The sequence below is a fragment of the Rhinatrema bivittatum genome, chromosome 1 (assembly GCF_901001135.1).
Source record: "Rhinatrema bivittatum chromosome 1, aRhiBiv1.1, whole genome shotgun sequence".
Classification (NCBI taxonomy): domain Eukaryota; kingdom Metazoa; phylum Chordata; class Amphibia; order Gymnophiona; family Rhinatrematidae; genus Rhinatrema; species Rhinatrema bivittatum.
Genome location: NC_042615.1, coordinates 461,487,927 through 461,501,777, shown reverse-complemented (window position 1 = coordinate 461,501,777; position 13,851 = coordinate 461,487,927). Strand labels below are relative to the sequence as shown.

General features: G+C 47.6%; 1 protein-coding gene across 1 annotated transcript in view; it reads left to right on the top strand.

Moving 5' to 3' along the window:
- Window positions 1-849: 849 nt before the first annotated feature.
- Window positions 850-13,851, top strand: part of TTC39B (tetratricopeptide repeat domain 39B) — a 284,247-nt gene continuing 271,245 nt past the window's right edge. The window contains exon 1 of the mRNA XM_029605819.1: window positions 850-1,081. Coding sequence (XP_029461679.1) covers window positions 1,040-1,081 — 42 coding nt within the window. The 5' untranslated portion in view covers window positions 850-1,039. The remainder of the gene's footprint in view (window positions 1,082-13,851) is intronic.

The following is a 13,851-nucleotide window of genomic DNA, read 5'->3' as shown; positions in this document are numbered from 1 at the left end:
CAAGGAAAAAAAGGGCATTGGAGTCAGGAACAGAGGGAGGTGCAGGCAGGACACTAGAGAAAGTGTGTGGGGGGGGGGGGGGGGGAGGGCATGAGGATAGTGGTGCTGGGTAGAGGGTAGGGGAGGAGAGTGTGTATGGGAGGAAAGGAGACAGGGAAAAAAGAGGGAGTGGGGGGATATTGATGATTGGAGGTGTGTGCATGCAAGGTAGCACTAGGATTGGGGGTGAAATGTATTCTATTATGACCACTGAGCCTCTGTCATTATTCTTGTCTGGTGTGGAGGATGTTTTCCTGGGGCTGCTGAGAGATGGGGAAAAGGATGAAAGGATTGAGAGACAGACTGGTGGGGGCAGAGTGGAAAGAGAGAAAGGGTGGGAGAATTGAGAGACTGGTTGAGGATACAAAAGAGGGAGAGAGACTGGTGGGAACAGGGTGAGGGGTTGAGTGAGAGGCTGGTGAAACAGGGAGGAGGACAGAGAGACTTGTCAGAAGAGGTTGAGGGAACTGAGAGACGCTAGTTGGGACAGGGTGGGAGTAGTGATAGATTCCGGTGGCGTTGAAGGGGGGAAAAGGGGGATCCTCATTGAAACCAGCCGCCCTGTTCAAGGGATCCGGCCTTTTCCCCTCTCTTGCTGTCTCTTTAAAATGTGAGGCTCTTTGGTACTGAGTATTCTAGTTTCTTGGCTCTTGATGCATGAAAGGTTGGGCCACCCCTGATCTAGTAGCCGCCTTGAAAATGATCGCAATCAGCAGTAGCAACAGGTGCCGTCCCCACGCAGGTCTTTTCTCTCCCCCTGTGCCCTGTAGGGGGCCGCATGCCGCGCAGGGCGGAGAGAGAGAGGCCCGCCCCGGGCCGGCCCCTGGAGGGGAGGGCACACAGCTGACAGCCCGGAATCGGGCAATGAAAGGCGGGCGCAGAGGAGCTCGCTAGCCCGCCAGGTCCGCGGAGAACGGAGGCGCTCGTAGCCGGCCCGACTCGGAGCGCCAAGCCCAGGTCCCTCCCACTCCCACAGGTGCCGGCTCCGCCGGAGAGAGCCATGGCGCATGTGAGCAGCGCCGACCGCAACGATGGGGAAGAGGTAAACGGCAAACGATCGGGCATTATTTGCATGGGTTGTGATGGTTTTTTTTTTTTTGTTTGTTTTTATTATTATTTTAACGGAAAGAGGTTAGGGTGGCAAACTTTCAGGTTACCGAATCCGTGAGCGGAAAGGAGAAGGACCATCTCGCCCAGGGCTGCCGGTAACCTGGCCGCTGGGGGGGGAGGGAGGGAAAGCCGGCAGTTGTCAGTAGTGCTCCATCTACGGGAAATGTGCGGGCGGGCTCCCCGGAGCCAATCGTCCTCGCTACCTTTATGCGTTAAAAAAAAATAAAAAAAAACCAGGCAGCCCAAAAAAGGGAAAGCGTGGGGAGGGGGGTGGAGCGGTGCGAACGATCGATCGATCGCTGACTTCCCTGCCCCGAACGCCGTGGACGGGGAAATAATGAAAGCGAAGAACCCAGCCGAGCGCTGCAGTCTGAGCTCCGCCGCCTCACCTGGGAGGCTGCTCAGCAGCTTTTGGGCCAGGATGGGGTAAGCAGAATCTCTGTAGACCTTTGGAACATCTGCCCTTGTGAGCTCCCGGTGTAACCGGGAAGTACCCGCGCGGTCAAGGAGCGCCACGATCCACCCCCTTCCACGCCTTGTTTATTATACAGGTTCCCTCCGGCTTTTTCTTTCGCTTAGGAACCGGGGGGGGGGATCGATTTAGTATCTTCCTATTCGTGCTCTTCCTGATTAGTTATTATTTCTCGGCAGTCTTTTTTGGATTCACACACACTTGAATCGAACTAATCTGGTGTTCTTCCAGTTGACAGCAGGCTTAATCCTGACAATGCCCTGTATCCTCGAACCCCTCTGCTGAAACTCTCGGTGGACTAGGCTGAGGTGATTCAGGGGTGAAGTGGATCTCTGCAAGTGATCCGAAATGGAAGAGAAAGCTATGAACTAGGAATGGAATGGAGAATATCCCAATGCCTCTGTATCTCTCCATGGTGTGCAATTCTGATCACAGCATCTCAAAAAAAGATACAGCAGAATTATAAAAGGTACAGAGAAGGGCCACCAAAATGATAAAGGGGATGATAGGATACTCCTATGAGGAAAGGCTAAAGAAGATAGGGCCCTTCAGCTTGGAATAGAGGTGGCTGATGGAAAATATGATAGAGGTCTATAAAATGAGTGGTGTGGAAGCGGTAAACAAATCGATTGTTTACTCTTTCAAAAAGTACAAAAACTAGGGGACATTCAATGACTGTTAAGTGATACATTTAAGACAAATAGGAGAAAATATTTTTTTACTCAGTGCATAATTAAACTCTGGAATTCATTTCTAGAGGATGTGGTGAAAGCTGTTAATGTAGCTGGGTTTAAAAAAGGGTTTAGATAAGTTCCTGGAGGAAAAGTCCATAAGTCATTATTAAGGTTGACTTGGGGAAAGTTGTGACTTGACCTGGATTGGCTATTGTTAGAAACAGGAAATGGCTTGATGGACCTTTGGTCTGACCTAGTATGACAAATCTTATGTGCTTCCCACCTGTGACATAAGGCAGTTGGCTCTAGGACTAAAAGTAGTATCTAAAGGTTTTTTTTTCCACGATTGCTGTTAAAGCTGTGTGTCCTGGACAGGGATTTCATCACTGGGTGTTCTTCAGGAGTTCAACAGTTTACTTCTCCAAAATGCTGCAGTACTAGCCCACTTCTTCTTTCGTTTTCTTTTTTTAAATTCAGATAATTAATTTGACACTTAAATGATTACTACCTTCCCTTGGGCAGTAATTATGTTGTTTGTATCACATAGGTAAAATGTACATTGGAACCAAGTATATTTTCCATTGTAGAGATTTCATGCATAGCCTCTCTAATATAGAAAATGTTTTGGAGATCAGCGGTATTGTTAATATACATCCTACCTCCTCAGGTTCTGAGAAGAGCAGATTTGGTTCCTTTTGAACTGTTACTAGGCATCCAACTTTGTTTTGTTTTTAAAGTAAAATGCAGCCAGTTCCATGGAATTGTACTGAATATCATCTTCAGTGCTTCAGTACTTTAAAAAAAAAAAAAAAAAAAAATCCCCTTCCCCAAATTTTTCCCATTTTTTTTTATGAATTTATTTATTTTTATTTTTTTGATCTGGCAGTTCTCTCTTCCTCCTTTGGGCCTCTGGCTTGATTGGAATCAGGGCTGGGATCCTGGCACCATTAACCTACTGTATTTTCTCATCTACTTGGTTCTTTTTCATGGATTTTGTATCCCCAACCCAAGTTATGTAGTTTTTGCCATCTTAGCAACACTCCTTTCGGAACCCTGTGGCCACGGGCCCTGAATCTAGCCACCGGGTGTCACCCTTCTTCAGTGATCAGGATTTCCTCCCCCCCCCCCACCCTCGGGGCTGCGAATACTGCATCCCCAGCCAAGCTGAGAAGCAGAAGATCCCTGAGAATTGAATTGGGGATCTTCTGGATGCCAGTGCACAGCACTGAGCATGCCCCAGGCTTACTCTTGATAGCTTGTATATTACTGATACATAAGGTCTTGAAAGCGCAAGAAATTTTTAGCTTCATTCTATAATTATGATACTGTTTTGCTTAATCTGCATAATTATTGCCAGAATAGATTGATGATGATGATGTCTTTTCTTTAATACATAGAACTGCAGCTGATAGACTTATCAGGTCTATACGGTTTTCCCACTTTTCCCTTTCCTATTGCATTACTGCACATTCTGTTTGATCTCTGACTTTCCCTGGCTGCTAAGGATTCTCTTCCCTCCCAAGCCTTCTTGAATTCCGATACCAGTCTTTAGCGTCCACCACCCCTACTGGGAGGCTGTGGTAGGTAGAATTCTACATATATTCAGAGCTTCAGAATATGCCCAGGTTTGTCAGACTAAAAGTCCTCCTGTTTGTGAAGGCTGAATGGATTTTTATTATGTCTAGGAGGGTAAGCGCAATAGCTATCAGGATGTCTATTGAAACATTACACACTTAGTGATCGTCTCACATAAGAGAAATATATCTTCATGACACTAGCATGTCAAATTAACTTTAAACTTGCTCTTTACAAAGGATAAGACAGCTTAACTATCCTCGGCATTAATGAGATTAAATAACTGCCCCCTTACAAATGCAGTTAGTCTCGGAAGTATTAGAATCTGGTTAAGCTCCTTCTTAGCTGCAAACAGCAAAAATCCTGGACCTTTATTGCAACCAGCACAAGGTCAGGTTTCTGTCTTTTATAGAGAGAGAGAGAGATCAGCAGAACAAGGCTGAAAAGTAGCGATTAGGGTCTGGAGGGAATCTACTGATGTCCATTAGTCCTAATGTATTTTTGTTCTCACCTTTTTTTTTTTTTTTTTTTTTTAGGCCTCAATTTGTCTTTCTCACTTTCAATAAAGCTGTTTTGAGGGCTTCAGGATAAGCAGTGTGATTGGTCCAAATCACCAGGGCCAGTTTTAGGCTAACTAGTACCCGGTGTGAAAACTGAAATTGGTGACTGCCTCCTCCCAACCTGGAAAAACTACTGACTTCAGTTGCACTGCCACCTGAAGCCTGTTCAGGGATCTCTCCTTGTTCCCCCACCCAGCAAGCTCCCTAGTAGCTGATCCTGCACACCCCATGACAAATTATAGGGGTTTTTTTTTTTCCCTATCCATAGGCACTGTTGATGCCATCAAACCCCCACCCATACCCCTGGAAGATTGGGCACCACCAGTGAATTCTGGGATCTATACAGGATGAGCAGAAGTAGTAGGTGTCCCTTTACAACTCATTCAGGAAAAAAAACAATGCACCTCCAGTAAAAAGTAATGCAAATTCCCTCCAGTGCAGGATACTTTGTGAAATAAAACAAAATCTTGCAAAAAGACACTTGAAATCTAGAATAGCAAATTCTCCATACCATAATGGATCAGATTCCCATGATTCAAACAACACCCCTAACTATGAAAAGGTAGCACTGCAAATATTACACCAGGCCATAGAACACTAATTAGTCTTGGGGGAATTCTGTGCTACTGAGGAATACAGAAATCCCCTCCTGTGCAGATTCTGTGCAGAATTTGCAGGCCTCGGCGAGCAGTGAGCGGAGGCCGTCTCGCTCGTGGCATGCCGGTTCCTGCTTTGTCTTTACTGCGAGCAGAACGGCTTCCGCTTGCGGCACACCAGGGCCTGTTCCTTCTTCGCAGTGAGGAGAAGCTGTCCCGTTCATAGCGAAGATGGAGCAGGCCCCGGTGAGAGTGAGTCTGTGTGTGTGGGTAAGACTGTGAGCCTGGAGGGTAAGAGAGAGAGCATGTGTGAGGGTACGTGGGTGTGGGTGCCAGCGAGAGGGAGTCTTTGTGAGGAGATTGTGAAGGAGTGTGTATGTGTATGAGAGATTGGGACCTGGTGTGTGTGAAAGTGGGATTGTGTATATGTGAGGGTGCTTGTTTGTGAGAGAGGGAGTCTCTGTGAGGGTGTGTGTGTATTTGTAAGAAAGAGAGCCTTGTGTGAAGGGATGTGAGAGAGAGGGAGCCTGTGTGTGTGGGGGTGAGAGAGAGGGAGCCAGTGTGCAGGTGTGTGTATGTGTGAGAGAGAGACATAGTTAGCCTGTGTGAGAGTGTATGTGTGAAAGAGAGGGAGCCTGTGTGGAGGTGTGTGTGAGTGAGAGGGACAGAAGGATCCTGTGTGAGGGCAGTACTGAGAGAGTGGTCAAACTCTGGAAGTAGAGAGGGAGTGGAAGGGATTTAGCCTGAGGGGGAGGAGAGAGATAGTGGCAGGTGGAGGAGTTGGGGCCTGAGAGGGCAAAGTGAAAGGAGACTGTCCAGGGGAGTATGGGGAGAGGGTGGAAGAAACACTCTTACAGTGAACTTCTAGGGAAATTCTGCTCAAAATATTTAAAACTCTGCATCTTTAAGTAATAACATTTCTGTATTACATTTTATATTAATTACTTAAAAACTGTCATGCATATAGTTATTTTGACCAATATAAAGTATGCAGAATTTTGCAGGATTTTAAATTTTTTGCGCAGAATTTTAAATTTTTGTGTACAGAATTCCCCCATGAGTACTAATGCACCTGTTGATGGAAAACACAATAGCATGAACTGCTACATATCCCTTTACAGACCCTTCACACTAGCAGAATTCCTCACCTGAGTCACACCACAGAATATGTTACCACAGACTAGAAATAGAAACAGAAACGTACAAATAGAAATCCCAAGAAACCAGATTCTGCTTGCGAAGCAACACTGGAGAAAAAAAAATATTTCCTCTTACATTGCATAAAACACAAAGATATCAGAGATGCATATTACGAAAGCTGACTTTTCCAGTTTAGTGATTGGAATAGAATGCTTATTTTTTTCATTCTTTTGTATTGTGGACATTTTTTATTTTTCTAATTGCATTAGTCCTGCTCTCTTATATATTTTTTTTCTTGTTTTTCCTCTTGTCCTATCTCTTTCCCAGGGAAGCCTTTCCATTTCCTGTTTTTTCTCCCTGCCTAATTAATTTCTTCCCTTATATTTCTCCAGGGCTTGTGTGAGGATATTAGATGCCATAGGTGAGCCTTCATTCTCCGAGGACAAGCAGGATGGTAGTCCTTAGGGATGTGCAGAGGGACGCCATACGTTGCATTCGGGATTTGTATTCGTCGGGGGGCAGATACGTTGCATTCGGCAAGGGGGGCCCCCGATACGTTTATACGTTAATTCTTATTCGTTTGCCGGCTAAAATTAAATGAACTACAACCCCCCACCCTCCTGACCCCCCCAAGACTTACCAAAACTCCCTGGGGGTCCGGGAGCCATCTCCTGCACTCACACCCTCGGCTGCTGGCATTCAAAATGGCGCTGATAGTCTTTGACCTACTATGTCACAGGGGCTACCAGTGCCATTGGTCAGCCCCTGTCACATGGTAGGAGCAATGGATGGCCGGCGCCATCGGCTATCGGCTGCCAGTAATCAAAATGGCTCCGATAGCCTTTGCCCTTACTATGTCACAGGGGCTACCGGTGCCATTGGTCAGCCCCTGTCACATGGCGCCAATGGCCATGTGACAGGGGCTGACCAATGGCACCGGTAGCCCCTGTGACATAGTAGGTCAAAGGCTATCGGCGCCATTTTGAATGCCGGCAGCCGAGGGTGTGAGTGCAGATGATGGCCCCCGGACCCTCCACAGGACCACCAGGGAGTTTTGGTAAGTCTTGGGGGGTTCAGGAGAGGGGGGGGGGGGGTTTGTTTAAATTGGCTTCTTTAGACGGCCGAATAATTTGGCGAAGATTCGTTGTATTCGTGGGGAATCGTGATACGTTTCGCTTCCCCACGAATACAATGAATATGGCCCTATATGTTGCGGATTGCCAATTCGTAGGGAACGAATGCACACCCCTAGTAGTCCTCACATGTGGGTGACATCATCAGATGGAGCCTTACCCAGAATTTTGATCTCAAAGATTCTAAAACTTTCAAACATGCCCTACTGGGCATGTGCAGTTATAGTTATCACCCTGCCCCCTAGGCAGAGTCCTTCAGTATCTCTCCCCCCCCCCACGAAGCCTTGTGGTCGTGGTAGCTGTGTGTGTCGTGGTATTCAGCTTTGCTCTCTCCTCACAGTTTTTGTAAGTGATTTTTTTTCTAGAGCTGCAGCTGGGTTTTCTTCCCCTTATCTTATGGTAGCTTTACCTTCTTTTTTTTCCCCACTGTCTGCCAGCCACATGGTGGGCCTTAGTTGCTGTACAGTCTAGCAGAGTCTAATTCTATCCCTTATTAAATAAATACTGCACCTGCAGTTTGTTATCTGTGTCTTCTCCTTGCTCTGTCTGTTTTTTGTACATTTGTCAAGTGCTGGCAGGACTGACAGAATGCAGTCCATGGGTGATCAGAGTAGGCCGCTGAGCCTGGGGACTTGCCCGAGTTCTACCCAGCAGGAGTTCCATGTCGTTTCACCAATCGATTGGCATTGATGGAGGTTCAGACAGGGAAGAGATCGAGGACCACACCATTCCTGTGGGGGGGAGAGCTCATTCTCTCACATTCAAAGGAACTAGGCTCCATGGGCAGGAGCCCTGGATGAAGTAGCCTCCCCTCCTGCTTGCCTGTGATGGCAGTGCAGTTTCCTTGTGAGAGAGGGTGAGCAAGAACCTGGATAGGCTGCTGCACCTTTGGTGCCATGCCCTGTACCGGGTGCCCTTTTACCAATGATCTGACACCTCAATGTCAGGGCTGCTATTGAGTGCCATGGTCACCCTTGATGACATCGAGGTGCATGTCTGCTCTCGATGCCATAAAGGCCTTCTGCGCTGTATGCATCTGTGGACTCTGCATCGGAGTCATCGAGCAGCTTGGGCCTTGATGTGGTGGAGTTCTGGCATTAACCTCTAGTGTGGGGGTACCAGGACTGCCATCGATTGCCATGGTTCCCCTCAATGCTATTGAGGCCTTCAATGCCTTTGATGCTCTGGAGGCCATTGTGGATGTATAGGTGAGCCGAGGGGAACCTTTAATAGTGCCAGCAGTCATCGATTCCTTTGGGCACTGATGAGGCATGTTGGGACTGCAGAACCTCTGCCTGCAGGTGTCCCTGGGATCCTCGGTACTACTAATCCATCAATGCCTTCAGGCACTGGGGTCTCTATCAGTGCGGGCTGTTGGTCTGCGGATGCCTGTGTTGCCGGGGATGGCACCAATTACTGTCGAACTGATCAAGACATGGTCAAGAGCCGTTGAAGCCCTGAGTGCAGCATCATTTTGATGCCATTGATGCGATCCATTGTCAGTGAGCACAAGAGCGCTGTGGGCCCTATGGGCACAGTCGCCACAGTGGACATGGTCAGATGCTGCTGGACAGGACTGCAGAGCACCAGGGGGCACCATCGGTCACCATGGACGTCGCTTCTGCTGTTCCATGAAGGAAATGGCGATGAGCCATTCCTGACACAATTTCAGGGGCTGTGTCCAGCTTCTTTGAGCATTTTCAGGTACTGGGGGTACCACCATAGAACGCCACCCACAACCACCCCATAATCAGAGTCCCAGTGGTACTGGGGAGCTGTTGGCACACTATTCTTATTCACTCCATTGGGAGTTAGTGTGACGGTGGAGCACAGCATGCATGGTCCAGTATGGCAAGGCATCTACTCTAAGTGCCTCAGCTCTGGCAGGTGGCATTCTCCCTGGGTTCTGCCATCGTCATGTCAAGGTATCAGCCTCTTCATCTGTTCTGCAACTGGTGAGGAAGGCACCATCACACACTCTGTGATTGCTTTTCAGCAGCACGCTGCCACCCTAACAGGTGGTGCTCGGTCCTTCCTGTGCTGTGGGATTCTACCCACAAATACGGCAAATGGGTTCATAGGTGTGCCGCCATCCATAGGATGGGATACCATCGTATGAGTATTAGTTAATGTGCTTTTACTGCGGAGGGCTATATTCTTCCAGTTGCCCTCTACTGTATGGTTTTGTTGCTGATTATTCTTCCAAGCGTTACTTGAGTTTTTCTGCCCTTTGTGCCTATCAGCCAAACATAGGTGCACTTCTGCAGATGCATTCTATTCTTAAGATACCAGTGGGCCTTAGTTTCTTTCTGGAGAACTCTCGGGCCCTTGTTGCATTTTTGGTTGTCTTGTAACACCGAAGGAAATTATGCAGTCTTCATCCAAGAGTCTTTTTCTTGTTTACGTCTCTAGATTTGTTCCTATATTCAGGAGGTTCTAGACCTACTACTATTGTCAGGGTTTACTGATCTGAATCCTTGCTTGTAATGTTTTCCAAGATGCAGACCGTTTCTTGCTGACACTCGCATCACTCCTCTGGTTTAGACACCTCTGCTACGGACTGGGAATTTGTCTGTCTGTTCTATGGTTTTCGTTTTGTAGAACCCAACTATTTTTCCCACCTAGACCCTTTAGTGTGTCGGTTGCCTCACAGGCAAAAGGGAGAGAGGTGGTGCTTTCAGCACTGTGGTTTCACACTTTGGACTGCTCAGGCAGCCTATAGCTTTGGAATCATCCATGTGTGAGGACTACCATTCTGCTTGTTTTCAGAGAAAGCAGAGTTGGTTACCTGAAACAGGTGTTCCCAGAGGATAGCAGGATGTTAGTCTTCACGGAACCCACCCGCCTCCCCTGGAAGTTGGTTTCTCCTTGTATGAGCTATATCATGGACTGAGGGACTCTGTCTAGGGGCAGGTTTATAATTACAGCTGCACATGCTCAGTAGGGCATTTTTTTGAAAGTTCTAGAATCTTTGAGATCAATGTTCTGGACCGGGGCTCCACCTGATGATGTCACCCATGTGTGAGGACTAACATCCTGCTGTCCTCAGAACACCTGTTATAGGTAAGCAACTCTGCTTTCTTGCAGTCTTGCATCCCCCCCATTACACACCTACCTGTTGGTGGCAGCTCTGGCATCTCACTCTTTACCCATGAACACCAGCAGCCCCAACTTTATTCCTCTCAACTGCCCCCTCTCTATCACCAGCTACCCTTCCCATCTGTCTTTCTCCAGCAATTGATCTAGTAGCCCTCTTCTCTTCCCCAGCAATCCCCTTTCTATTTCTCTTCCTCTCCCTTAGCCCTTTCTCTCCCCACCCTAGCCCCAGCAACTCTTTTTTTTTTTTTTCTCACTACTCCCTCTCTTCTCTTCCTCCTTGGCCCCCGTAGTCCCCTCTCACTCTTCCCTGCCCCATCCCAGCCTAATCTTTCTCTAAGCCCCTCCCCCTGATCTGGTTTGTCCTGGCCCGGTCTGCCCTAAGGCGACAGAGCAGTGCTGGAGTCTGGTTCTTCTAATCTCCTCTTCTGTTACTGGTGCTTTTGTCTCCCATGGTTCAAACAGCTGATCTTTAAATTGAACTGTTGGGGGGGCATAAGTGCTGGCAGCAGAAGGAGGCATTTAGAAGCATTAAGCTCAAGCTCTGATCTTCTGCTGGTGGGCACCAATGGAATGGGGAGCAGCAGCTGTTCTTCAGCCCAATGAGGAAGGAGGTTGCGGAAGTAGCTGTATTTTTGGGTGAGGGGGAGAGGTGGGGTAGCAGCAGCCACAGATTTTTGACCTGTGGAGAAAGGGGGTTGCAGTAGTTGTCTTTTGACCCTATGGGGGGGAGGAGGGCAGTGGCAACTGTATGGTTACATCGGGAGGTGGGTTTGCCCCTCCTACTGTATGGCACCCTGTGCAAGTGCATAGTTTGCTCACCCCAAAAGCCAGCTCTGCAGTTCATATAATAATTTATTTTTTGCTTCTGGTCAGATGGATGATTACCATATGGCTAATGAAGCATCTTATTGATATGGATGCAGTCTAATAGGCTGGGTTGTTTGTAGAAGACTTAAAGATTAGACAAGCTGGCGCTGTGCTTGACTGTATGCAATTCTTCTTTGTTCATGACCATTGTCAAGTGTCCCACGGTCCTTTTGTTTGTTGGTTCAGAGATAGGACAGGTCTAGGCATTTGGGAGTCTGAGAGATGTTCCTACTCTGTTCCAATGCATCCACTACCTTTTCTGTGAAGAAATACTCCCTTATAAACATCACCGTGGTAACTTGGAGCAGCCTTATCTTGGGAAACGGCCAAGAGGACAGAGGGATGCAGACTCCAGCTGGTTCTCACATACAAAGTTTATTTACAGAACCAAAATATACAGAGCAAAAGGTTGCTTTCCTCTGCAGTCCTTAAACGACAATTTGAAATCATCAAACATAAGTGTGCCTGCCTTCTGGTTGGGGCCTCCTGGGCCCTGCCTTATCCTGTGCTGAAGGGAGCCTTCCTGGGCCCAGAATCCCTTGCTGGGTTAGCTCAAGGAGAATGGGGCCAGATAGCTGTGGCTGGTCCTTTAATGTGTTCTGAGGGAGTTTCCTGTACACTTCCTCACATATCTTTCCCCTCAGCTCAGCCTTACCAGGGTGAGTGCCTGCCTGTACTAGGGACACCTCTCTAGATAGGAAATCCGTATTGGGGTTTTCCTTTCCTGCCCAATCTCTGACCTTGTAAATAAAGGGTTGCGGGCCAGGAACCACCTCATCACCCTTGCATTGGACTCATTGTTTCTATTTATCCATAGGAGCAGTTGATAATCCTGTTACGAGCGTGATGTTCTGCTCTGTCAGGTATTATTGAAAGATCCCTAATGCTTACTTGATTGCCAAGGCCTCCTTCTCAGTTGTTGAGTAAACCTCTCTTGTGGCATTGGCTTCTGGCTAATGTATGCCATGGAGTGTGCTTGGGCTAAGACTGCTCCCAAGCCTATTTCTGAGGCATCGATTTGCACCGTAAAGGGTTCGATGAAGCCCAGACTTATCAGGACCAGTTCGGAGCATAATGCCTAGAAGGCCTTCTCTGCTTTGGCAGACCATTGGACATTCTCTGGAACTTTCTTTAACAGCCGTGTGAGTGATTCTCTGAGTAATTGGATATAAATTTTCTGTAATACTCCGTGAGGCCTAGGAAAGCTCTCACTTTAGCTTTTGTTTGCAGGACTGGCACCCAAATGATCGCCTCAATCTTCTGGGTCTGCGGGTGGATCTTCCCTTTCCCAAAATTGTAGCTGAGATACTGGACTTCTTGGCCTCCTAGCAAGCACTTCTTGGGATTGTCTGTCAGTCCTGCTTTCCTCACAACTTGTTACTATGGCCTAGAGTTGGCTTAGATGTGTCTTCCAGTCCTGGCTGTACACCACAATGTCTTCCAAGTATGTGTCGGAATAACCTTGATGTGGGCACAGCAGGCAGTCAACCAGGTGCTGGAAGTTGTGGGTGCTCCATGGAGTCCAAAATGGAGGAAGATGAACTGGGAGTCCACGTGGTATAGAGAACACAATTTTTTCCTTTGCCGTTGGCATGAGAGGAACCTGCCAGTATCCTTTTGTAAGGCCCAGGGTAGAGAGAAACTGGTCCAATCCCATATGCTTAATCAGTTCGTCCACTTGGGGTATCGGCTAAGCATCGAGCTTCAAGAACTCGAAGACAGTTTGTAAAGTTAATGTGAAACCTAATGCTTTCATCTGGCTTTGGCACCAGTACGATGGGTGAGGACCAGTCACTATTAAGAGTCCTCTCTAACTCAGTCGAAGCATTTCATTTACTTTGGACTCCATGATATGGTGCCTGGCCTTGGAAATCTGATATGGCTGTTACCAAATGACAGCTCCCGAAGTGTGATGATGCCATGCTGCACGAGGTGGATTTGACCTGGTAGTTTCGAGAAAATATCCTTGTTTTGCTTCACTAGCTGATTTGTCTGCTGTCTGTGCAGTGGAGAGTTGCTCTCTGAAAGGAATCTGGGATTGGTCCACTTCAGGGGAGACTTCTGGGTAGACTCGTCTTCTTGTACCAGTCCACGCACCAGAGCAACCCATTTCTTCAGAAGAATTACATGATAAATTTGAATGTTTTTCTTTCATTTATCTGGCTGGGCTATTTTGTAAATCATGGACCCCTTGTTTCTCTAAGATTTTGTATGGGCCTTGCCAGCGGGCTAATAACTTGCTTTCCAAAGATGGGAGGAGGACAAGCATGTCGTCCCCTGGCTGGAACACTCTTTGTACCATGGGGTGAGTGTATCCTCAGGCTTGGATAGACTGAGCCTTCTCCAGGCACAGGTGGGCAGCTTGTCCAGCCTTTCTCAGTCATTCCCACACCTAGACACCTTAGTCAACTAGATTCAGCCTGGGGTTCGGCTCCTTTTCTCAACTCTCTCACTCTGTGTCCAGGATTACCCTCAGTCTCCTTCCATCCAGTAACTCAAAAGAGGACAATCCCATCGAGCTTTGGGGTACTTCCTACATTGTGAATAGCATGTAGCGTAGCAGTGAGTCCCAATTCTTGATATCTT